General features: G+C 41.6%; 2 protein-coding genes across 3 annotated transcripts in view; both read left to right on the forward strand.

The window, feature by feature from the left end:
• Positions 1–93: 93 nt before the first annotated feature.
• Positions 94–16,298, forward strand: pgap1 (post-GPI attachment to proteins inositol deacylase 1). Of its 2 annotated transcripts, none has more exons than XM_080038235.1 (26): positions 94–285; positions 1,674–1,827; positions 4,157–4,332; positions 5,099–5,270; positions 5,475–5,635; positions 5,856–5,908; positions 6,015–6,081; positions 6,241–6,346; positions 6,522–6,580; positions 6,826–6,909; positions 7,130–7,179; positions 7,324–7,375; positions 7,459–7,536; positions 8,075–8,150; positions 8,232–8,305; positions 8,396–8,447; positions 8,524–8,593; positions 8,698–8,803; positions 8,893–8,931; positions 9,414–9,598; positions 9,743–9,973; positions 10,103–10,238; positions 10,354–10,404; positions 10,557–10,768; positions 11,598–11,702; positions 11,790–16,298. In XM_080038235.1, the coding sequence occupies exons 1-26, from the start codon at positions 154–156 to the stop codon at positions 11,926–11,928; spliced, it is 2,820 nt and encodes a 939-aa protein (XP_079894361.1). In that variant the 5' UTR covers positions 94–153; the 3' UTR covers positions 11,929–16,298. The 2 variants fall into 2 exon arrangements, with proteins under 2 accessions (XP_079894361.1, XP_079894362.1); XM_080038236.1 differs by having other exon boundaries at positions 8,527–8,593.
• A 9,314-nt stretch (positions 16,299–25,612) lies between these two features.
• Positions 25,613–26,789, forward strand: part of hecw2a (HECT, C2 and WW domain containing E3 ubiquitin protein ligase 2a) — a gene marked incomplete at its 5' end in the record, with an annotated part of 31,556 nt that continues 30,379 nt past the window's right edge. Inside the window, one exon of the mRNA XM_080037581.1 lies at positions 25,613–25,991. Coding sequence (XP_079893707.1) covers positions 25,613–25,991 — 379 coding nt within the window. The remainder of the gene's footprint in view (positions 25,992–26,789) is intronic.

A 26,789-nucleotide genomic window follows, 5' to 3' on the forward strand; every position in this document is an offset into this window, starting at 1 on the left:
ACTGCTGTTTGTGTGGTTCCTGTTGTGAGGTTGTACCGGTGAGTGTGACAGCCCAGTGTGGTGTTTGACACCGCGAGGAGGCTACAGAAGGAATTTTAGAGACATGGAGATGGCACACCTGTAATATCTCTCAACCGGGGTCCTAGCTCAACCATGAAACTCGCCACTGTGGCCTTTTACGGCTTCTCTCTGGGGCTGCTAGCGGTCGGCCTGCGGGAGTTGCTGAGTGGCTTCGAGGAGAACAGATGCAGTATGACCTATATGTTTGAATACCCAGAGTACCGGGTGAGTAGTAGCCACGCTAATTATTTCCCATAACACAGACTGTATTATGATAACACCTCGCGCGCGGTAATTAGCCAGTAAGGTGCTGTGTTTGTTGTGTTGTTTCTAGCTGGCCGAGGCTACGTGTGTTGTGTCCTGCTACATTATTCGTTCATATGCAATCAACGTAAACAAACTGTTGTTTCAAGAAATGATCCTTGTCAAGTATATGTTTTGAAATGGTTTAATGTTACCCAAATGCAGCAATTAGGGCCAGGTATGGGGCTGAGCCGCCTAGTGCATTTCCTCAATGCTCTCTTGCTGGCACGCGCACCTGTGTGGTTATATTGGAAGCAGGGGCGTGTAGTGTCTATCGGGGATTCCGACTGGATTAGCCCAAATTAGCAAGAGTATAAAACCATAAAACAGCCGGTGATCCTTGAATCCTCTTATCGTGGAGCAGAGAGCTGAAGTTGCTGTTCAAACGTTAGCCAAGCCACATTAGGTCTCCATCCACGTTTTAATGTGTTCATCAGTCAGGAAGTGGAGCACAGCTGGGTGTGTGCCTATTGTTACGTTACGTTGTGTATCTATCTAGATATCTTACTTTGATTGTGAGGCTAATGGACATGCTTCCCTCCCTTGGATCAGGGCTGGACTGGTCACCGCCTAAGATAAGGGCAAATAAGAGAGGAAGTGATTATTCAGTTAGTATTTCTTAAGTTCCACAGCCAGACCACACTACAGCTAGCAGTATGAATGTTTCCTAAAGTTAAATATGTATATCAAGGTAAACAGCAAAGATTTGATTGTGACATCATAACTGTGATAAAGCTCACATTTCGGTTGTGTTTTACAGCTAAATAAAGCTGTTTGAGCAGAATGGGAAGGTACTGTTATACTGTAGCCTACTATATTTCAATATTAGGGCTGCATCGAATATATATTTCGATTTTCGAATAATCATGCACGTTTTCTTAATCATTTACCAGTATCCTAAAATATTTTTCCATCATGGTTCCACTTACACCAAGATGAAATCTTCAAAGTGCTTACTTTGTTAAACCAACAGTCCAAAACTCAGAAATTCTCAATTTACAATCATCAAAAAAATTATTATGAAATCTGTAAATCGTCACATAAAGGCTGGAAACAGCCATGATTTAGCATTTTCACTTGGATAATAATGTATAATTATTAATCATAAAAAACTGTTTGATTTATTTTCTTCCAGTGGAACTTGATCAATTGTTGGATAATTTCAGATCTGATCATTATTGCCTTAACCCTATTATTGCCAAAGATGGTACCTCTGTCTGAAACAACGGTCTGGACATTTCTTGTTATGTATGTCTTTTACAACTATGACAAGGGGTTAACACACTTTTGTCTGTGTGTGTGCTCCACAGCGTGTGTCTCTGCCTCGCCGTGTGGCCCGGCTGTACCCAGCCTACGGGCTCTACCTGTACGGAGAGGGTGTGTACGCCCAGGAGACCCAGGCCCTCAAACTCACCGGGGCCCCTGTGCTCTTCCTGCCTGGAAATGCAGGCAGTTACAAACAAGGTAAGTGGACACAATGAATGGAAGGTTAATAAAGATTGGTCAAAGACACGTTTCAGTATTTAGCATTTAAATCACCAACCAGCAAAATGAGAAAACAATGGCAAGTCAAAGGTGAAGTGAGTGATATATTTAGGTTAATATACATATTAAATCGCTCTATATTCATACAGTGATCACTTATAGTGTGCGCGTTTCATACCTCCGATCTCTCCGTCACCCGCTCTGCATGTAATCGGCAAATTAAATTGTGCGGGGATCTCGAAAGTAGTATCCAATCAGAAGAAAGAACGCTACAAACCGGCACCCGTCTCACTGCCGGTGCACCCGCAGAGCAACAGATGTGTGAATGTTTATTTGCCTACAATGGCGGAGCAGGTATAAATCCTTCCCAATGTCTGTTTTGATGGTTTGTATCATGTTTTATCACACTTATGGATCTGAGATGATGCTAGATAACTCGCTGCTTGAAGACCGCAGTGCATTAATGTGGTGACGTAGGGACGAGCGAGGGGACTGCTAACTGCAGTAACTGACAGGAAGTTAGCTAAAAGAACCATTCCGCTTACAGCACCTTTTTAACTAAAAGAAAAAAGGGAAAGTTGTATGTTGCAGCTGTGGACAGCAAAGACAATCAGATACACAAGTGGGAGGAGCCGACTTTATTTTCAGTGGGTGGATCTGCTGAGGTTATTTGAGGATTGTTGATGATTCTCTACCTGGCTGGCAAGCTGATTGGATTGCCCTTTATCATTTTGCACACTGTTAACAGTGGATTTTCAGCTTGCCATGACACAACAATCTAGTTTACTCAGTTTGTGTTTTGTATATGGTGCTAGTATTCACATGCCAACATGAGAAAATGAGATAATCTCGGCTTTTTCAAGCATTTTACATTGCTGTATTTTTGTTTAGAATTTTCTTTTGTGATAAGGTTATTTTATCATTTTAAGAAGCTGTTCACTTAACCAATGGCGTTTACGTATAGATTTAAAAGAGTAGGGCTGGTGATATTCTTAGATTAGATTAGATTCAACTTTATTGTCATTGCACAAGTAAAGACAACCAGTACAACAAAATGCAGTTTAGCATCTAACCAGTAGTGCAATCAATAAAAACTTTTTTTTTGTTATAGCAGCGCTATAATAATAATAGTACATAATACACAGAGTAGTGTATACATAATACAGAGTAGTGTATACATAATACACTAGTGTAGGGGCTTGGAGTTGAGCAGTGTTACAGTGTTATGGAAAACACTGTAACACTCTCTCTCTTTTTATTCTTATTGTCAACAAATCCCATAAAACAAAAACCAACAATGAATTTATCCTAGTAGCAAATATTTTCTCTGTCATTATGGTCTTTTACACAATCAGTGAACTACACGTCGCACTGGGTGACCTGTCCCTTCATTACCTTGAACACACTCAGGTTTATTTTGGGTCAATCCAATATAGACCGCCTGGCTGTTGTAAATACTCACTACAGCGCCAAATGTGGACTAATCTTAAGCTGAAAATAGTCCCCCAACAAATGTGCTTACCTCCTGTTTGTTGTTTTAAGAAATGATATTAAGAAAAAAAGATACACTTTTACATTATAGTCTATGTTTTGCTTATCTTTGAGTTGTAAGTTATTATTTGTTTGACAATCAAACCTGCAACATTGTGATGACAAGATATTTTCTCTAACACAGTAACTCAGTTTTGCTTGCAGTGACACAAATCCTTCCTTGGATTAGCTTGTTGCCTGTTCTAGCTATCACTTGTGTGTAAGAGGAGATCACCCATGCTTTTTACTTATGTGAATGCAAACACGTTTTGCACTTACACTGCTCTATGTTCCTTCACATTTCTTGTCCTAATTAAACTCTGTCGATCTATTTTCATTAACAGCTGGTGTGTGATAAGCTTTACAACTTCACAAGTTCATAGAGCTTGCTGAAGTAGCAGTTCCAAGTCAAAAGTTGCTGGTATCTCTCAGGGTCTTCCATACAGGGACATGATAGGCTATGTAAATTTAATGAGCCTTTTCAGCAGTAAAGAGAGTGTTTCCTTTTTAGGTCAGGAAGAGCTGCCCAGGATCCCAAGAAGCTTGGGACGTGATGACTTTTATCAATAATTAAAAATATGAAAACCGTTTTTTTGCACATAAGAGTTGTGCATAAATAGTTATTGCAGCCAGTCATATGTCGAGGATTCATTTAGGATTAGCTTTGACCCCACAGTCCACATCTGTGTGATTTGACTATTTGTGCTTTCTGCTCTCTGTAAATACACGTAGCCTAACCGCACTAATTAACAGCATGAAATGTCTTGTGTCCATGCAGCTCGCTCGCTGGGCTCTGTGGCCTTGAGGAAGGCTGAGAACATGGAGGGAGGTGTGCACTTGAACGTGTTCACTGTGGACTTCAACGAGGAGCTGGTGGCACTGTACGGCGGCAGTTTGCTCAGGCAGACACACTTCCTTCACGAGAGCATTAAGGCCATCCTGAGGCTATACAAGGTCAGCCCCACAGACCATCTGCTCAACAGACAGGGTTACTTACTCTATGATGGATGGTTGCTGCTGCTGGAGTAATATTAAACACAGATCATGTTTCAACCCTCTCTGCTTTTAAATTGTACGCAATTCAATTATTTTACTCTGACTTTGACTTCACAGCATTAGCAAAGAAGTTGACGAGGTACAAGTATCAAAAAAGAATCTGAATTGCCTAAATGAATGAGTACCATTCACCGTTTAAAATAATGTCTGCCAACCTGAAGGGGATCATTGTCAACACATAACATGCATTTAACCTGTAAAATATAGAACTGCACACACACATACAGAAGTGGTTTGTACTAGCATGAGTGACAGTAAGAAGCTTTTGTAGAAAGTCTTCTGGCAACCATCTGAGGTCTAGAAGCAACATGAGACGACTAACGCAACTCAAATGAGGTTAAATTAGTTTTGTTTGTCAAAACACACTGCAATGCAACTAATTCTTGTTTAAAACGTGTCGGATTCAAAAATCATGACAACTGCTACCATAAGAGAAACGGGTCACAAGTAACGCATTGTAATAAGGAGAAACGATACATCTTTTTTTTGTCAACCCCCTCCCTACATGTGGCAGTCGCTCTACTCACTGGATGCACAGACTAAAGCCTTTAATTTTTCTATTGCTGCTGTCTGGTGGCTGTAATAAGCCTAAGCTCAACCAGTTGGTGAGCGTTTTAACAGCCTTGTCTCATATTCTTATCCTATTATTTTCTCTGCCTGCCAGCACCTGAAGACCCCCCCTCAGAGTGTGGTTCTGGTGGGTCACTCCATGGGCGGAGTGGTGGCCCGGGCACTCTACACTCTGCCCCGCTTCAACAGCAACCTGGTCAGCCTCATCATCACCCAGGCCTCCCCTCACCTGGCTCCAGTGCTGGCCCTGGACCCATACCTGCTGGGTAAGGACAACTGAGATATGGACTTCTCCTTTCAAGCCTACACACAACTGCTGATTTCACTGATCTTTCAAAATACCTTAAACTAGAGATGGAATATAAGACACTTAAACTGACACTGAACTTTTTTATTTATTTATTCATTTATTACATACAGATAAATGAAGGTTTGTATTGTTGCCTTCTCTCTGCCCCTGCTCTGTGTAGATTTCTACTCTGCAGTGAGACAGAAATGGGTGAACCAGGCCAAGAGGCTCAGGAACGTCACAGTTCTGTCTGTTGGGGGTGGTTACCGTGACTACCAGGTCCGCTCTGGCCTGATATCCCTACCGTGTCCCCCGGGAGACCCCAATAAGTTTTCACTAGTGGTGAGTATTGTTCCACGGAATGTACTAGGTCAAATCCTCTATATACTGTAGTTTATTGTACAGTATTATGTTATGCCATCATAAAGCCCCTGCTTCAATGGTAGTATTTTCTCTTTTACTAAAATTTCTGGAGCTATTAGATGCAAAAGGGAAGGTAGATTGGGTCTGAACTTGCACTGCTCTTCACATTTGCTTTCAATGTCTTCTCATTCTTGTCAAGGCAACTGCAGTTCCCAGGACATGGGTGTCCACTGACCATCTGTCCATCGTTTGGTAAAATACACAGATTATGTTTTTGCAGATAATGCCTTTTTTTTACAACTATATTCACATATTATGCAGATTCTTCAAATGCATGGTCTACATCTGTGTGTTCCAGGTGCAAAGAGCTTGTTCTTGCTACTGTCAGGGCGTTCTTCGACCTCATCGACCCTGATACCAGACAGGTCAGAACAACAAGCGTTAATCCACTAATTATCTTTCTGTGTGAAATGTGGAGGGCTGTGGTAAAGACTAGGAGGACTTTGCATCCTTTCAAAGAAATCATTGCTTTCTCACGGCAAGTGCGTCATCTTTTCCCAATCTAACCAGTGTGTTCTTATTAGTTCACAGATAACCCAGAGACCAAAATGGCTGTACTAAACCATCACTTCATCAGACACCCTGTCAGAGAGTTGGGAGAAACCGAAGACACCTCCATTTCCATCCTAGGTCAGAAACACTAAACAATGGAGAGGCTGGGATTAACAGAAATGTGCATGTTTTGTTGTGCTGTTTAAGCCATATTTGTACAGGTGTATGACATATTAGGAATTTCCATTAAATCTATTATGCAAAGTTATGTCACACAACTCATGTGTGTCTTTTTTTTTCTCCCCCTTTCCAGATTTGCCTGAAGCATGGAGTGAAGTGAACACACTGCGTCTGGCTTACAGCACACCAAAGGTACCAGTGGTGTTACTATATGAAAAATAAACTCCTTAAAACGGTCAGGATTTTGGGCCAGATTCTCTTTGCATTCATGGCCGACCATAGCCAAGCAAAATACAGTACATTATCTTTGAATCATCTAATGCAAACTACACTAATGTTTAGGGCACGTCAAGATAAGTTGTTTTATCAATGTGATTTAAAAAAAAAAAAAAAAAAAAAACATTTAAAAAATCCTCAGTGTTGCTCTCTGTCTGCAGGAAGGACTGGAAAAATACTTTGTGTTTGCCCTGTCGAGTCGCAGGAAAGCCTACAGCCACTTCTACTGCCGGAGCAACAACATGGTGAGTTTCCAGCACTGTGCTGCTAATGTTGTCATATCTTTGGGTTTGAGAAACAACCTTTTGCATTGCTCCTTTCCTTTAGCGTGGTGTCAGACCTCTGCGATCAATACTGCAATTCAGTTTGGTTATTAAGCTACCATTAAGCGTTTAAACATAGAAGTGCAAAAGCCAAATATAAAATATAGAAATATAGAAAGAAAACCGTTTTTTTGTCCAACAGGAGATGAGTAGCTGGGTGTACGGCTGTGTGAACAAAAACGGCTCTTCATGGTAAGAATATGATTCTGTCTCTAACCTTGCCACATTTATCCTATACATTCATTTTGGTTGAATGGTTAGAATCTGATTATTTCTGCTATCACAATGGTGATGATGAACCATTGCCCCTCTTTGACTCTCTTACGATTTGTTTAGTGTGCGTGCAGTGGATCTATCCATGGGCACTGAGCTTCTGCCCCCATACAAGGTAATGGTCCTCTAAACAAGAGACACGTCCAGTCTTGTGTGAGCTGCTGCTGGTTGCTCATAACTGTGTGTAATCCTCGTCAGGTGCTGATTCTGAGCCTCAGTGACCTGTCCTCAGTTACTCATCTGGTCGTTTCTGCATCCAACGTCAATGGCAGACAGGTATTGAAAATGAAGTCACTACTCTTTGTCTCCGTTTATCTGTCTCGGCTGTTGTTAGGGATGAAAGTCACACAGTCATGAGCTGCTTCACAAAGCATTCTAGATGCTGTGGCTTTACCTCGGCACAGCTGTGATTGATAGCTGAATGCTAACATCAGCATGCTAATATTCTCACAGTAAGTTAACAAGTAAGTTAACGTGCTGATGTTTACTGTCTTCACTATCTTAGATAAGCCATTTGGCATGCTAACATGGTTTAATTAAGTACAGCTGACAGTGATACAATGTCATTGTCACTGATGCAATGACAGAAGTCAGGGGATCAACAAAGTTATTACTGTTCATTTGGAAGGGGAAATATCGGAAGATATGGTTCAAATAACGTAAAGCTAAACTATAACTAAAAGCCTGAGAGAAGCCAGCAAAAGTTGCCAGGAAAACAGACAGTTCTTAAAAGCAGAAAAAAGGCTACCCTTAACTTGAATTATCACTGATGTTTGGTCATACAACTGGCATAACAAGTTTGTCTGGTCCACAGTTCACAGTGGAGTGCGAGTGGCAGAGACAAGAATCTCAGACTGTGTCTGTCCCAGTGCCACATGTCCTGTCCTTCGGTGAGTACTCTAACTATTGATGTTGGGATATACAGTATGAGAGGAAAGATGCATTCCTTTGAGTGACTGTTGCTTTTCCAGGTTTGACTGTCAGTGATGTCACAGTCAACACTTCTGGACTTCTTCACACCATCAAGCTGCAACACTTTCACCAGGTAAATCATTAATTTATTCACTTGGTGCTTGTTAGACTCAGTGTCTCTGTTAGTGCTGTGTCATTAAATATTGACCACCTGTGTCTTTAGGTCTATCAGGCTTTCAGGATTAATGTTGCGAGCCAGTGCAAAGCACAGAAAGGTAAGTGTGTGTTTTGATACATACTCACACATGCACATTTGCTAAAATGTAATGAAGATCACTGTATGTCTGTCAGCAGATAGACTGCCCAATGTGTACAGAATGAATGTGCCATGGTTTGGAGAGGACTCTTTAACCACAGCCAGGTTAGTAATGTCAGTATGTCTTCAAGCTGTGGATTATGTTTCTGGCATAGTTCCATGTTATATTCACTGTTTTATGTCATGACTTACTGTGTTGGGTCTGTCAGCGTGCCGTCAGTGACTGAGATCTCAGGGATGCTCCATACAAGTCGTACAGACAACACCTCAGATGTCCTCCTTCAGCTCCACACTGCCCCTAACTGCCAATATAAGGTACTACTCAGCATCGACTGCACAGCAGCATCAGTGTTAAAACATGACATTACATTAATAATGTGTTTATCTTCTGAACATTACCTCAGGTGTCAGTAAGGGCGTCATTACCCAGAGTGCTCGGACAGGTACAAATTTGTTTTCATTTTTCAAAGTCTTTTTTTAAAGGAAAGGCTTACATTTTTATTTTTTGTATGTTACCCCACACTTGGGTTCAAGACAAGGCTACAGAAACCATGCCTTTAACTGGGCTTGCATTTCACAACAAGCACACAGGACCCTTTTAGGGACATTGTAAAGTGTATCTTGTTGGTGGAGAGAGGCTAACGTAACCCATTGACTACCAGTATTTAAGCTAAACTAACTATTGAAGAGCAACCTTTTCCCATATCTTACTAAAACAATGTGCACACAGTAAATGGAGTGGTTTCTGTTGCCTTTACTTGAACCCAAGAGTGACGCAACAAGGAAAAACAAAAACAATTATTTTAAAGCCTTTTAGTGGCATCAGAAAAGACAGTATCTTTCTCTTTTGTTTGGATGAAAACAGTCCTGGATATGTTTCTGAATGAACAAACAGGTGTGTGACGTGCTCTCTGTTATCTGACAGATCCTGAGGTTCTGTGTCCCCATGGTGCCGGTGTACACAGCTGTAACGCTCCTCCTGGCCTGTGGGGGGCAGCTGTCCTCCATCCTCCAGTCAGGGCGAGCTGCAGACATGAGCCAGGTGGTGGGCAAGGGCCTGCAGCCTCATAAAGTCAATCTGCCTGTTTGTATTCTGCACATCTTACTCAGGTAGGCTTTGGAAGTCTAATGTTTCCATTTTCACAGAAATAATATTCACTCAGTCTTTTGACTTTGGATGTTGTTTAGGAATATTTTATGAAAATACCTGAATAGTCTCAAAACCCAAGATATTTATTTCATCCCTCCCCTCAGCTGTAGCTGGTTTCAAGAGATCTGGTCAACTCTTCGCCTCCCACTAATGGATGCCCTCCCCCCCACCACCGCTGATGCAACCTTCCATGAGGGCGTGCTACCAGTTGAAGAATGGCCCCACCTCCTCTCCCCTCTGCTCTACATCTTTGGGGCAGCTGTGGCATTCTGGGGCAGCACACTGCTTCGGCTCATTATACGACTCTTCTCACTCGTATTAGCTCCACTTCACAGGTAGGTTCTGTCATTCACACATTGATGGGATGTGTGATGGTCATCTATTCCTAAGTGTCCAATACAATCTGATTCAACTGTAACCACTGAACAAACACCTCCTTTGAATAATGTTTATTATATATGCAGGCCGTCTGTCTCTAGAGACTGTGGCACCCTGCCAGTGCGGACCCAGCTCCTCATCACTCTGTGTCTGACTGTTATTGGTGGGACGATGTGTGGCGCGTTCTCACTGTTTGCTGCCTTTCTGCTCCACCTTTACAGGGTGAGTCCTGGTACATAAGACAAATGAAGCCTTTCTTACACTGAGTAGCATCAAGAATAAAAACCCTTTTAATTACTCTGTTTATAACTGTCTTTGTTTGCCATTGCATGTTTAGGTACTGAGGCTACAGATGACTGTAAGATCATTGAGTTACATGTTGAATCTGGTAAGATTTTCATGTTAAACTGCCCTGCTCCAACTATCAGCTTCATATGGCAGTGCTTGGTGTGATTGCCCTGCCAGAATATTTTACAGTAATACGATTATATTATCAAATTTCACTTGTAAATAGTTGGACGTTTTCCACCATCTTTCCAGGCACCCAGGAAGCACACGGAAGTAGAGAACGGCACAGTCAGTGCTGAATCCTTGAGCAAGTCTAAAGAATGTAATGGCGCCCCCCTGCTGTCGGAGTGTGCTCTGCAGGAGGTGAAGGATGACCTAGAGCTCCATCTCTGTCTATCAGCGCTCTTCACTCTACCTGTCATGCTCATGGCACCCTCACTCATCCACTGGATGCGTAACCTGAGGTACTGTAAGAAAGGCAGACAATACACCTGCACTGTTGAGCAAGGCACTAAGGTTGTGTTTATGATAAAGTAATTAACTTCTTTCCTTCAGGCTGCATCTGTAGTCTCAAACGAGATACATAACAAACTGTGATGCCCAGCAGTAAATATTAGAGACCAAGAGATAAAGGGCTTTCTAACATCTATTTTGTTTTACTTCATTAAGCACTGATAGCCTGATCTGTAAAGCTGTCATTTTATTGTTAGCTTTGACAAAATGAATCAGGCTGTTTTTATCTGAATGACACTTTAACTATCTGTGTCTCTGAATAAATGGCACAGCAGCCTTTTGCTCCTACTTGTACTTCCTGTGTGTGCGCTGAAACAGAATCCAGTGTTAATGCACAGCCTAGGCTCTGTAAACCAGCATGTTGCTAGCTACAGTGGCCCCCCTTTTTTTGCATACTAGTTTAGAGAACCTAGGTTGTTTATTAAAACCAGACTTTTGTACAAGTCAGTCAGTATGAACAAGTAGAAGATCGTAAGGAGATATTCACTGATTTTGACAAAAAGGGACTTGTTATGTGCTGGTGTTGTTTGAGGAACAGAGCTGAAAGCAGGACTTTCAGTGACCATACAACTGTTTGCAATTATCGCTTATGTGACAAACAATTGTATAAAAGACCTGGAAATCAGTATAATTAGATTATTTTTCTAATATTTTTTTTATCTCATCGAATATATCACAATGCTAAAACAAAGTAAAATGATCAAACTGATGTATGTTCCAATGGTTAGAAGGTATACATGGTGAGTGTCTGTGTCTTATCTACGTGGTGGTTCTCTTCAGGTATTCCGCCCAGCTGGATCCCGACCCTTGCTGGCCACACTTTGTGCCTCTTATTATTGTGTACATGCTGCTTATAAACTGCAACACTTTAAAACTCTGCAACAGGTAAGAAGAACACATCACGACTGTCGCACATTCCTTCCTGAATGTCTTACCCCCGTCACTGACTTTTTTTTCTCTCCCTTCTTTAAGTAAACTCTTGCCTATGACATCGTGCCTCCTGCTCCCCTTGGCGGTCGCCATGGTGACCTTCTCTCCACTCCACCTCTACAGAATCACCTACTTCCTGTTGGTGGCCCTGGTCCCTCTGGCCTCATGCTGTCTGCTCTGACGGTATCTCTCCACCATAACAAGCCTTTCTCTGCCCTGCAGCTTTACTCACTGGAGCAGAGCCATAGACATACACAGTGTGGGGGACTGTCTGCTCAATGCTAGCACTGAAAGCTCCAATGCAATTACTACTACTAGGTGTTAAGTGAGATGACGTAATGGCCTTGGAACATTTGGTGCAAATTATGGCTCCGAAAGATTGACCTAAAACCAAGTTTGCCTTACTCTGTATATCTATAGCTCTGCCTTCAAGGAGCAACAACTCCACAACCAGTGACGCTACTGATACTAGAGATTCACTACAGGGTCTTACTGTTACAATGTCTGTCTGTTCCTAGTATGTACACTGTTACCTCTTACTCTGCCTACTGCTTAGCAATGACTTATAGTTGTGTCTTCTACTAACTATTGACTGTCGTAGCACCCCCACAAAAAAAAGCAATGGCAGCGTCATTACATACATTCATTCAATAAGCAAATCCAAAGCATTCGAGTTTACATTCTCCTTTTGTATTCACTTTTTGATACAGAGCAGTGACTGAATAAAGGTTCTGTCAAAACAGTGGTGTAGCCACTAGCCAGGCAATGTGCATAGGTCAGGAAATACATTTTTTTTTCTTCCTGTGTTATATGTTGCAAATACTTTACTATTTCTACTACTACTGACTGTTATTGCTGCATTGTGTCTCCACAAACTAATCAAAACTAGTCTAGCTCAACACTCATATTTGTCCCTGTTCTCTTGATAAATTCACCATAGTCCGCCAAGTCAATTACCTGGACTGTTAATCAATGCTGTTAAACAATGACACATGAGCAAGTTCACAGTGAGGTGACTATTCATTGGCACAGCTGTAGTGTTTGATGCAGCAGCCTACATGTCCACAGCCCACTGAAGCCTGGGCTAATGTGTTAATTGGCAGTAAAGCACAGGTGTCGACTGGCTAAATGGGATTACGCCAAAAGTCAATGAGGTGATAAATATGCTAAACAAATAAATAAGCTGCAGTGGAAGAGGCATATCATAAATATTCATTGAGTTTCTTGTTTAAACTATAGACACAGCTGGTCCCTTAGGTTAGGAATGACTAGGATCACCTGTGGTCGTTGGGTGTTTTTGTGACACAATGCAGCAGACGCTGTGTGTGTGTGTGTGTGTGTGTGTGTTTGAGGCGTGGCTTCAGGCTAGCGAAGTTTAAAAAGCAGATTACTTTGTTTAAGCCTGGGATTTATATTGGTTGGAGGGATTATGGAACGTCTGTTCAGTATTGCAGCTGATACACATGCTCTACGATATGTGCAGCTAGAGCAACTTTCTTGATGGTTACTGTTTATTAAGACATGGTTAACTATTGTAAAGGCAGGTGTATTCCACTTTCTATCTTAATGTTTTTTTTTGTTTGTTTCTGTTTATTTTATTCCTTTTAAAAAAATGTATACTAAACTACTGGTCATGTGTCTGTTGGCTAACTAAAGTCACCTACATCAAGTTCTGAAGCTACAACAACATAACCTCTAGGTACTATTTGCATGTTTTTTCTTAACTCTTGGATTTCTTGCGGTTCCAGATTTAAACCTTTTTTCAGAGCAACTTGGGAAACAAAGCTGAAGGATTTCTATATTTGTCTTCCTGCCATCAGAAAGCCAACAATGTTTTATTGCATCTCAATTCTACTGATGTAAATCTTTTAAAAACAGCTCACATAGTTTCATTTTTTAAAGGCCCAGAAGAAGGACAGGGGCGGGTGGTAATAATGAAGAAACATTTAACCAGTGCAACAGTGTGATATCACTGAGGTTTTTTTTTTGCACAACCATAGAGCTATATGGCTCAGAGGAAGAAGATCTATCAAGCTTTGGAAACACACACTCATACAATACCAAGTGGCATCAATTCATTGTTGGTTTGGGTCCGTTGACAGAAAGAAAAATATACCGTAGAATATCACCACTGTTATCCTTTTGAATGCAAAGTGTTATAAGACGAGGATGTAATATTTGATATCATGAAGCTTTTGGATTGAAATATAAAGAGCCAGAGAAATTCTGTTTTCCACAGTTGATCCAAACCATCATTACCATTGTTGTGATGGAAAGGGTTTGCTGTGTGGTGGGTGTTAAGACACGTAGGTACTCAGTATTGCTTTTAGTCTTGTTTTCTGTTGCCAATGACACCCATTGGCTATTAGTTTTTTTAACTGTTTAAGAATCGATTTAAAGTAATGATTTTTTTTTATTTTATTTGTTTTGCCTTTTTTGTGTTGAAAATGTGTCTTATTGGTTTGTCTTGTATCCTCCTGCTGTTGCTCACACCCCCTCATGTCAGTGAAGCAGCTGCTGTGCCTTTCTGCTTCATACCTGCCTGGCACTTGAAAACTATTCAGTCCTCAGCAGCAGTGTCTTGGCTCAAAGATAAACGCCTACAGTGAATGTGGGTTCTGAGCGAATGTGGGTTCTGAGCGAATGTGGTTCACCCACAAAATCATTCCTTCAACATGGCAGAAAGATTTCGAATTAGTGGGATTTTGCAAAAGCTTAGATGGTGAAGATAAGTTCATCAGGGACCAATCACTCTTGCCCCTCAAGCAAGCATACAAGCCTACGCCAAAGATGGCGGTGTTACTCCCAATGTGAAGACGTGTGTGTGTGAGACAGAGACAGAGACTTTATACAGTTACCAGTGGTGTACGTGATCAGCTTCCCTGTGCAGTTCTAGTGCTTTGATATACACAGCGTCTGCCTCATCGTGCATTGGTGACATACAGTACTTTGTAAAACAGATCAGTATGGATGTGAGACTTATGTTTTTATATAAATGTGCTTTATATCGGTGTTCACTGTGATTATATCGTAGTTACGGATGTAATACATTAATACACACAAATGTTACATTTTGTAATATTGGGCATTGAAAAATTGGGTAAAGCTTTGTGTTTTCTCTTTTCTAAAATGGACAGACATTCAGTTGTTGAATACGTCCAGAGTGAGGTTGAGTACTTTAAAGTTGGACTTAACTAATGCAGGGAATCAAATTCTACATTTCACCAACAATCCATCTTAAATATTGCCATTACTAAACCGGTGAAACGGACTGTGATCCTGATGGTGCAGCTGAAGTTATTTTTTTGTTATATTTGGAAATGCACATGGAATAAGTGAATAGTTCATACACAATTTATCCCCTTTAATGTTGTCAGTTATTAATGCAATTAAAATGATTCTGGGTTAACAATACCTATAGTTGAACAAACATTTATAATTTGTGGAAACTAAGTAAATTGTAATTTGGTCAAATTACTTGTGTGTTAACAAGAAGAGAGGTTACTGTAATATGATTTCAGTCAAATTATGCGTTTCTAAACCCCCACACTTTCAGAGCAAGAAGAGTTTAGACTAGATTGTCATCCATGGTGGCTGAACTTGGTGTCACGTATGAAGCATTGGGTTATCCAAAAGAAAAAGTCATTCTAAATCCAGAATGACTTACAAAGACACTTCTCCCTTATTTATGAACTTCTTTATCTTTTCCCCCAACATTGACAGCATTTGAATCAGATCACACTAAGTAAAATCTACACTGCTCCTCTATCTACAAATGATCTCTGTCTTTGCCCACTTGGCAAATGCAGCCACCAACAACTTAAACTGCATTTTAGTTTGAATAGGTGCTTAGTTCAACTTCCTTAAAAATGGATCCCGAACCAAACCAAATTAGTGTAAAGAAACCAGGGTTTTAACGGATACAATAGTTTATTCCAATGTTGAGTCAACATTGTCATCAACATGTTCTGATGTTCTAAGCACATAAGTATGTATGCTCTCATACTTCACAGATGAGACAACCAAAATGTAACTCTTACATTTCAGTAACAAGCTGATGGAATATTGTTGAAAAGTTAACACAATCTTAAAGTGAGTAGTATTCATTTGGATTGAGAGCTTCGGCTTCCCTATAATTGTCCCTACCAAGAAAGGTCCAGTGTTTATCTGGTAATGTGAAAGTACAAATGGTATTTAACGTGACTCCTGTCTATGAGTATCAGTTTCCTTTTATTTTGCTTTGCCTATAGCTACTTTTAAACCTGTACCAATCTGCTAGCTGCTCCTTGTTGTACAGAGCGAGTTAGTCCTCTGACCCTTGAAACAAGGGAAGATATCCAATGTCTGGGTATATATAGGTTTATAATATATGATTTGTGGTGAGGCTCTGGTGTGGAAGAGTATTTCCTTCTCAGGTCTAAGTACTATTGTGTCAAAATGTATTGCTTTGGTGTTTTTATATTTCTCACATTTTTATCTGATGTCATTGTAAATGGGCAAACTGTGCAATTTTTGGCACCATTGTTGTTTCAATAAAACAAAGAAAAAATGTATTGTATTACTATTATTACAGATTATGGGTATGAAATGGTTTTACTATGAAAGCCCGAAACAGCCACACACAGGTGTTACTAATGTTTACACCCCTGCTCAGGGTGGAGGTAGGCACTTGAATTTAGTTAATCAAACTACATGATGTACCAATAAGAACATTAAATGTCTAGGTTGTTCTGCCGCCACTGTAGCAACACAAGTAACTCGGAGACCAGTCCAGACAGATCTAATTAGACCCAAGTGTACTATGGGTGCAGGCTTTAGTTTTTAAAATGGCTTGTCTTACTTGTCTCAACTCTTTATGGAATTACCACACTAACAACAACAAAAGAACTAGACTGTCTGGGACATTCAACATGATATAACACAGTAAATTACGTTTTAGAACTAGCACATTCAGGAGGTAGAAATAGCTATTTGCAATATTAAAGACCACACCAGAGGCAAATAACTGTGGACTTTAGAATGTTGACCAACGATTAACTTTTCACCATACTGCATTTGCTTTCAATAAGTCGTGGTTTATGGCTGCACCACTGCTGGTCGGTCGCCAGGGGGCGCTGTTACTCTGCCAACCCCTGACCATGTCTACAGTCTGCGACAGAGGAAGGTGTGAGGCTGCAACACGGTTGAATGAATGTGTAGGCTTCTCTCCACTCGTGTATTAGTCTACTGTACTTCAAAGTCTCAATGCCAGTTCTTCGTTTCAATATGATGGAAGCTGCTGTAAAGGAATCCCAGGAGTCATTTGGTGTAATTGACATTTGCTATTAGGCCTCAATTGAAAACTAGTCATTAACGCCGTAAGCTATCGGTATAATAGCATAGGCCTTTGCTGAGACACTTTTGTCAAAAACAAAGTTATTTCAATATTGGTCAATGTTTTTTTTTCTAATTTGCTTTCATATCATGCTTCTTTCATACTAAATAAAAGGTCCAGAATGTACGTTTAGGTGTTTATTTTACTAAAGCTTCTCCCATTATCTCAACTTTTTTTTTTCAATAGCTTACTCAGAACCAAAAATGTCAACTTCTAAAGCACTTAGGCCTACATATACTAAACTTTCCATAATCAGTATTAGCATTATTCTGGGTTATTACATTATTTGTTTATGATACATTTTGTTCTTAAAAAATATGCCGAAAAAATACTGCATTCAAAACCTGTCTAGATTCCTGTTTTTAAAGAGATGCAATGTACACAACAATTAGTTAGATATTCAATATTCAAACATTTCTGAAAAAAAACAAAAAAAAAATTGGTTTAATGTCATGATGATATCTATAAGTTAAAAATGTTTTCCCTATTCACCTGCAGTGTATCTCCCATAGGTTTCAGTTTAATATATGATACGCGCTTCTACACTGTAGGCTATTATTTGTGCATCAATTCATAAGAAACATTGTTTAACTACTTTTGTATCGCCTACTTTTTAGTTGTTTATAGCGCCTGCGTGATCATCAGCACTTAGCGCTCCCTATTGTAAAGTCACTCACTGGGTCATTCTACAGGTCTCTCGCTCTCTCTCTCTCGTCTCTGGCGCGTTCCCACATTAATATGCAGCGAGTGTATGGATGTTATCAGCAGCAGAAAGAAAACTACTTCTGGAGGCACTATACAATCCTCTAAATAAATCCCTCCGCGCTACGCTACCCCCAGGCACGAAGATTCTCTCCACTGCAAAACAGGCGAACACTATTACGCCATCCTCCGGTCTTAGGCTACGTTAATTCTCTTTTTATGTGCACTGACAGCGGGGCGTTTGCATGCTCCATCAGAATCTGCCTTATCTGGTGGCGGGAGGACGTCTACACTGACTGCTGCAGCACATTGCGATGCAGAGAGAGAGCGAGAGAGAGAGAGAGGGAAGATAAGGACGCGATGAATGTATGAACCTTTATAGGTCCATGGTATGAACGCACGCCTGCTGAAGACAGCGTGTCCGGGAGGTGCTGCATAGTGGAGTTTGTGCGCGCACACACACACACACACACACACACACACACACACACACAAACACACACCTCTGTATGGACGCTGCCATAGCCGATACTGAAGAGGGCCGAGTTGTCTCTGCAGCAGGAGCAGCGCCGCAGCTTTTTTTTTTTTTTTTGCAGAGGGATACCGTCTCGATACGTGACATCGAGCCCAAAGCTGCTCTCTTTAGCTGGCTCTGGATCTGAGAGGGAGGGAGGGAGGGGGGCAGCACCCACCCCGCCCGTCTCTCCTCATTTGGACTGCAGGGATAAGGACTTAAAGCGTGATATCCCCCCGCGCAGAAAGCCAGCGAACAGCCAGGTATAGCTTACGTGCATGGTGGTGGCAGGCAGCGCTGTCATCGGACCTATAGGCTGCTACACCGTTTTCTTCCAACCCCGCACCTCTCTGCGCCAAAGGTAAGCTCTGCCAAACCCCAGCGCGCCGTCAGGAATGATGGAGAGCCTGTGTAAGGTGTTTGGCTCCCAGCAGTGATGGTGAGAATGATGATGATGAAGATGCTGAATCTGTCCCTAAAACAACCGCAGCGTCGTCTTATGCGTATCGTGTATCCAATCGCTTGTGTTTTGGGTTATTTGCATTAATAGGGGTATAGCCTATATTTTTTGATCGATTTTGCTTTTATGTCTGGTTGCGTCTTATGAAAGAGTAGGGCAACATAAAAAATATTTAAAAATGACGTAGGGAATTCCCACAGTAATCCAATAGCGAGCGACGACACCTGCACTTTCATTCCGCCAGTGCTGCGGCGGTCACTGCTGCTCTGTCACGTGCGCGCGGCCTCGCCAGCAGCAGCAGCAGCTCGCAGATTGATTCCAAATGATTAAAGTAAGTTGTGAGACAAACTGTTATGTAACGTCGTTTTTGCTGACGTGATTCTGCCACAAGCGTGGTGGGAGGGGGTGTTACCTTCTTTTCTTTTGCTCTGCTGAGATGTTGAGATGCAAGAATGTGGCCTGTGATTCTGTGTTTACATTCGCATGAACGGTCATTTCGCACAGACACAGGGATTTTAGGCTATCTATAATATATACAAGTATGTAGTGGTTATAAGTGAGATGGTGGCTACAATGTATGGGCATGCATTGTGTTAACTTAATGCTAAATTCTCCTTTGGGTTCTTCTGGTCTTCTTTTTTGCTTTTTTCCAACTGTGAGGAATCTGCAAAATCTGCACACTTTTCACAAAGATATGACACAGATCAAGCCAATCCGACGTCTGCGACCAAATGGAACAAGCTGAGAGACAGTTTTATTAGAGTTTTGTCCCTGCAAATCAGCACCAAAATACAACAAACTTGACTCACTTGATATGTTATATGTGACAACCTGTGATGTTCTCATGGCTGCCCTGGTTGAGCCCATAGAATCTAAAATGCCATATTAATGTGTCTGAAAAATGATGACCATGTACAGTATATATTTTTGAAGAGTTCAGTTGAGAGTAGTGAAAGAGAAGCGGTTGAGTGAAAAGTGTATGTGTAATCCAAAATGTCCTTCTGTGCCCGCTGGGTCTATAATTACCTTCTTCACCTTTTAAATCCAGGGAAGTGAGGTAAGAACATGTAGAAATCTTCTTCACAATTAAAGGTGGAGTCATCAATTCTGGAGAACTTACACTTCTTGTCAGAATCAGTGCATATCTCTTCAAGACCACGTAGGCTACTGTGCGTACGGTGAAAAAAAGTGTTAATACACAGCACAGCCAAGGCTCCGTAAACAGGTATGTAGACAAAGGTTATCTAAACAAAGAAGCCCACCGTATCTATATCATATCCTAAAGACTGTGTATTAACACTGGATGTTTTGCATCTGGCACACACACAGACAGTATGGACAGGCAGTGGAGAATGAGGAGATATTCACTGATTTTGACAAAAAGGGATTTTGACAACAAGTGTTCGTTCACACCTTTTAACGACAAGCGGTGTCCAAAATCTGTTCTGTAAAAACATTGGCCACTTATATGTTTTAAAATGAAATAAAGATTGGAACTCTAACCATATCCAACATCTAGATTTAGTTTTTTTTAAGAGATGCACATGTACACACACTTAGTTAGATATTGCCAAATTTGCATACTTATTCAAACATGTCTGAAAAAATTGTCATAAAAAATGTAAATGATTTAATGTAAGTAATCAACTGGCAAAGCTTCATGATGATATCTATAAGTTAACAATGTGACCCTGTTCACTTGCAGTGTATTTCATTAATGTGCTTCTTCTGTGTGTTGAAGCCCTGGCAGTCTAGTCCACTTATGCCACATGAATAGACCTCTTACTGCGGATGTGTGGGCGTGTACAAATGGCTCTTGATTGACATGTACTCCACTCACTTGCTCGTTGTCCTACACCTTATATGGATACCAGTTCATCGTCATATTCTAGATATAGTATGCATCTTTTGGTCGATATTACGCCAAAATTCAGCCTCTGATATTTGGTATTTTGGGATTCCATTGGGATCCCCACTTGAATTAACAATGTAGTTAATGTGGGTGTGTACGATGTACACTTGCTGCACGACCTGAATTTGTAATGATTTCCCCGACAGTCATGGCTATAGATATATAACTAGATCTTATATTATGGAAAAAATAAAGAATAGTTTATATAGTTTTGCATATGTCTCCATACTGTTTTCATGTCTTTCACAAATCCAAACAACACGAACATTCCCATTTCAGGAAAATGGTTCAGCGTTCTAAATCTGGAGAGGGATAGTATGTGAGTGTGAATGCCTTGTTCAGCTTTGTGAGGCCTGTCATAGAGGGATACCTACCTATTGGAGGAGTGACTCATCCCAGACACGTTCTCCCAGGGCGATGTGTTTAGAGAGACATCCTGAGCGGGACAGGCCTGCTCCTTTTCTGGGAAGTGTGAACGCTTTGGCACTGGTCCTGGTCCTGTGTTCCCCTGAGGGCCCTCTGCAGTGGGGTTGGAGTCAGTTGGACCACACAGACCTCTTCCACCTCTAGGTTCATGCTGAAGATCAGTGAGGATCTAGTTTGTGAAGAAAGTGGTATGTTCTTCATGAGTCAGAAATGCTCATTGTATAGGCATGGATACGACTGGGTTTTGTTGAGCCTCGCTGTATTTGTTTTAGTGCGTAAGTAAAATGTGTCTTTGTGCTGATTGTGTGCTTTGTCCTTAACTTTATGTGTCAGTGAGGCACAGTAAGACGTGTGTGTGTGTGTGTGTGTGTGTGTGTGTGTGTGTGTGTGTGTGTGTGTGTGTGTGTGTGTGTGTGTGTGTGTGTGTGTGTGTGTGTGTGTGTGTGTGTGTGTGTGTGTGTGTGTGTGTGTGTGTGTGTGTGTGTGTGTGTGTGTGTGCCAGCTCCTCAAGGTGCCCGTTCTGTCAGGCTATAAAGTGCAACAGTCATCCTCCACAGGGGCACAGAGGGGTCCCTCTGTTGACACGACACACACACACACACACACACACAGCCAGAGAGGTACCGAGGGAAAGGGACTGGAGTAGCAGGAATAATTTTACTGAAATCAAAGCACTCTCAACCCTTGTTTGGCTCCATGTTTGTTAACATGGAGGAGGAGCCCTTTCTCCATGTTTCGCCCCGTCATACCAAACATTACAAAGAAACACTGACACGTCTTTGCTTAATACAATTACTTTTACTAGCAACTATTTTCATAGTGTCGTGTCCAAAAAACACTTATTGTCTGCACTGCCATTGCTGAATCTGCCTCTGTCTGAAATGCTCCGTTTTAGAGCCTGTCTCTTTCAGCCCCGCCTTCAAAAAAGCCCAGTCTGCTCTGATTGGCTCAGAATCTATCTGTCAGCTTGATTCAGGGGTATCTGGGAGTGTGCTTATCACAGGTGTGCTAGGTTAGGTTGGTAATGAGGGGACGTGGCTTCTCCCCTTATGATGTCATAAGGGTGAGGTATTGTTTGTTGTATTGTGTGTGAGGTTGGAGCAGTGGAGGCGCCTTTTGTGACGACTCAGCATGTTTTTCTCTTGGCATGAGGTGTGTGTGAGAGGAGGTGTCATGCCATTAAAATAATGCCTGTCCGTCATGACCAACACATGGCACAGGGCAGACTGTTTCAGCCTCTGCAGTCATTAAACACAGACCTGTCAACAAAGAATGGCATCCATGTGATTCCCAAATACATAGAAATCCTCTGTGCCATGGGAACGTTCTCTGGCCAGCTAGAAGCAAACCAAGCAGCGCAATCTGCCACCCTCCATCACATTCTCTGCCGCTGCACATGTGTTTTCTATTTAGTATTCACTGCACAGTGGCGCAGAGTACAAAGTATATGGTGCCCTATGAACAGGACAGTGAAATGACTTTGTCTTTGTGAGACAGGTGTAACATTTAACATTGTGAGAATGGGTGAGATTATAACTGGAGCACAATCGTTGGGTCCTCATGTCTTGTTTGTCTTTGTGCGTTTCCTGAGAATCGCTCACTAATCCCCCATCAGGTCCAGGCTGTGCAGAGCAGTGGTATAGAGGGATTGTAATAGGAAGAGACAGTCTTAGAAGGAACAGCAGTGGGGAGAGGGCAGATTGTTGAAGGTCCTCTCCCGAGGTCATGTTTTGGTGTGTGCTGCTGCTTGCTTGTGGACAGACTTCTCCCTCATCCCCTTTGCTCTGAGCGGGGGACGCTGCAGCCACTCCACATCAGGCCTAGACAATGCTCCAACCACGTTTACGTAACAACTCAGCACTTACAAATAGTACACACTCTTTTGTTTTGTTTATTTTTTTCTGCTTGTTTGAAAATCGGCCCCTCCTTGCTGGTGCTACATGGCTGCATATGAGGTCATGAACACACGTGAGCTGGATTTGCGTATATTCCTGCATCGGTGATAAAGGTTTTATTCTGTCATAAATCCCTGTTTTTGTGTGTGTGTGTGTGTGCGTGTGCGTGTGCGTGTGTGCGTGTGTGTGTGTGTGTATGTGTGTGTGTGTGTGTGTGTGTGTGTGTGTGTGTGTGTGTGTGTGTGTGCGCACGTGCGTGACAAAGCCGCGCTCTGGTAATCTTGTCGAGTCAGGGACATCCAGGCTTTCCCCATGTTAAATGCAGCAGATCTTATTTCAATATCAGGCAAGGGGTTATTTGGAAACACAGCCAATCCACATACATCAGCCCAGAGGCCAGTTAATCAAATCTGTGCAGTCAGTTGAAAATGCAAAGTGAATTGATTTAAGAAGCTTTGGAGTAATGTATACGGTATATCACGCAATATTGCATACAAGCTGCTGCATTCAAATTGCTGTTTGAAATTATTTTCTCTCTTGACATGCAAAGAATTACCACAGTCACACTCACACACAATCTACATGTTAGCGCTCTACATACAAATTACAAATCAGACCGTAAACACAGAAAGTGCATAGAAGAAAAATGGATGTGTTACAACAGTTGGTGCTTATTTCCTTCAGAAATTGAACTTTCTTTAAGTTGTCTTCAGTATCAGAGTATTCCAGTGTTAGTCTTCTGTAAATCCATGAACAAGGTTATGGTTTCTAATTTGCCAAAATATAGGCTACGCAAAAGAGAAAAAAAGGGCACTGGTGTTAATACACAGCCTAGGCTCTGTAAACAGTTATTAATAAAGGGTATGTAAACAAAGAGTCCCACCGTAGCTAGCAACATGCCCATAAGAGGTAGGCCTATACAGTAATAACAGCCTTAGTGAGCCTGGAAGTCGGATTGTTTTTCTACTTTTGCAAGGGCCTGGCTAGCTGTTTTCCCATGCTATCAGGCTTCATGCTAAGCTAAAATAACCATGTGCTGGTGTTTCATATTTGCCATACTGGTATGAGAGTCGTATTGATTTAGTCATTTAATTATACAAGAAAGCAAATAAGCATATTTCCGAAAATGTCAAACTAATTCAATTATATCAAATGTGCGGTGGAGCATAAGCCGTCAGTTTTGTTCACTCTTCAGAGCTGGAGTGACATCTAGCTTGTTTTGCATATTTAAAGGCCTTAACCAATCCAAATGTTTTTATTAAATACTGTGATGCATCCAGTACAGAACCCATACTGAGGCATGCAGAGGAAGCAATGGTTTAAAAGCATCACTGAACAGCTCAGCTTTTGAGACATACACTCACTTATAATGCCAAAGTTATCAGGGCTTAACCCACATGGATTTCCAGTGAGTGCACCAGGCTCATATTAGCTGAATATTACCCAACCTATTCTTTTTTGGAGGGACAAAAACAGCTCTGTTTCCCAGCCTGCCTAAAACCATCTGCCTTTGCCTGGTTTCTGCAGTCACATTGAATCCTCCCTTTAAAAAACAAAATGTTTGTGGTGGGGACAGCACTCCCCAGACAGCTCACCAAACTGGCATCTACTGATTGAAGAGTTTCCTGGGAGGCAGATACAGCTGCCGGTCTCCTGTCTTTGTTTTAACTAATGTGACCTATACTGACACAAAACATAGAAACCATGTTTACATATGTGTGTGTGTGTGTGTGTGTGTGTGTGTGTGTGTGTGTGTGTGTGTGTGTGTGTGTGTGTGTGTGTGTGTGTGTGTGTGTGTGTGTGTGTGTGTGTGTGTGTGTGTGTGTTGTTAAGGTGATCATTTAGAGATAATGGATTTAAAATTGATTTCAGTCTGGTCTTCTACACAATGGGAAGTTCTGTTTTACCACTAATGACATCATATACCAAAGATGAGTAGGAAAGAATCAAATGAATTGTGCACAGTTGTAGCCCTCCTCACGTCCATTAACTCATTCGTTAGTAGTTAGAGTTGCCAGATAAGAAATGATGGAGTGAAATGGTGCTGGCTTATTTCTGTTTGTAACAGGTTATTTGATAGGAAACAACCACCCTAGTGGTGACTTATAATGCTTGTTCAATAGTACAAGTAATTCACAGTAGCGTGCAATCCTTGCTTTTGTTGTGTGGGAGCAATATTGTCGCTCACTGTTTTTTTTTCTCCTCTCTCCCCATCCTTAGGTTCCCATTGCTGTTGGACAACATGGAATAAGAGTGTCCAAGATAGAGACGGATGTCGGAGATCTTCTACTTCGACGGTTCTGTTACGATGCAGGGACCAAAGGGGCCGATCATTGGAGTCTGTGTGGAGAAGGAATCCTCACATCGTTTATAAGGCTCCAATATGTCTGCATTCACGACAACCTCTTCAAAGCAGCTCTCACTGTGGACGTGTGAGAGAAATCAGTAAAAATGCATCATCATTTTAACGACCAGCCCTATCGATAAGAGGCTCCTTACACCTTATCTCAGCCTCTTCCTTGGGCCTTTCTCAAGAGCAGTTTTCCTGGTTCTGGTGGTTGTCTCTTTACCAATCGTTCACCATGCGTCCGTCCCTGGCCACGGCGGTCCTCCCACCCAGGACCCGTTCACACAATCCGCCCAACCTTGCAGTGGGGGGCCGTGAACACCTGTCAGCTCCACGAAGGCGCAGCCCCCACCTGAGACACACCCTCAGCCCAGATAACCTACGGACCCTGGCGGAAAGGGGCGGGGCTTCCGTGGATACCATATCCGTGGCCAACAGTCCCATCGGCCTACCGCGGGCTAACAGCGACACAGACTTGGTGACATCACACAGCCGCTCTTCGCTAACGGCCTCCACCCTGGAGTACACGCTCAACCGCGGACACAACCTGGTCATATCCTGGGACATCAAGGAGGAAGTGGATGCTACCGACTGGATCGGACTGTACCATATCGGTGAGATGATGATTTGTATGCGGTTGTGTTAAAACCAATATTTAAAACATCGATACCAGAATATATCGTGATGTTCATTTTCGTGATATCTGTATCATATCGTCAGCTCCAGTATCTGTATTTTAGCGGAAAAAAATGCAGGCTTTAAATGGGTTGTGAACTACAACCTCTGCACATGTAGATTTTGCAGTACCCCTAGTTGCCTCGAATTGCCGGGTTTTGAATTTAAATTAAAGTTTGTGCTTAATTATCAATATAATGTGATGTGATGTATTAAGAACACCTAGATATTACACCGCAATTTGTATATCAGCTTTGTTTTTTTCATTTTCATTTCACTATTTGGAATATCGCAATGTATCCTGATTCATGATATATCATATCGTGAGCCATGTATCGTGATGTGTATCGTATCGTGAAGTCCTTGACAATACACAGCCCTAGTTGTTAGTAGTTCTGCTTCTAACTTCTTCTTGGGCAGGACAAGCTCAAAATCTCAAGTCATTCAAGAAGAGTCTGAGCCAAGCCCGAAGCCCTTCAACAATCAATTTCTTTTTAAAAGAAAATCAAGATAGAATTATTTAGGTCTGAATGCTTGCTATTCAAATGAAAACATTTTATCAGTTTCCTTTCATTGCTGGGATGATAGTATATAACTGAAACCCCCTTCATATTCCTAATAATAAATATGCAAGGTAGTCAGCTATGCAAGGACTTCCCGTTTCAGTCCCATTAATTTTTTAATGTTCTGTGACTTTTTTAGGTCAGAATCTACTACTTTAATATTTTTGGTTTAAA

Source organism: Ammodytes marinus (genome assembly GCF_949987685.1).
Source record: "Ammodytes marinus genome assembly, chromosome: 12".
In the NCBI taxonomy this organism is placed as follows: Eukaryota; Metazoa; Chordata; class Actinopteri; order Uranoscopiformes; family Ammodytidae; genus Ammodytes; species Ammodytes marinus.

Coding starts and splice junctions, on each gene's coding strand:
- pgap1 (XM_080038235.1), top strand. CDS start 154: ATGAAACTCGCCACTGTGGCCTTTTACGGCTTCTCTCTGGGGCTGCTA. Junction 9,599..9,742: donor ATTCTGCACATCTTACTCAG/GTAGGCTTTGGA, acceptor CCCTCCCCTCAG/CTGTAGCTGGTTTCAAGAGA. Junction 10,405..10,556: donor TGAGTTACATGTTGAATCTG/GTAAGATTTTCA, acceptor CCATCTTTCCAG/GCACCCAGGAAGCACACGGA.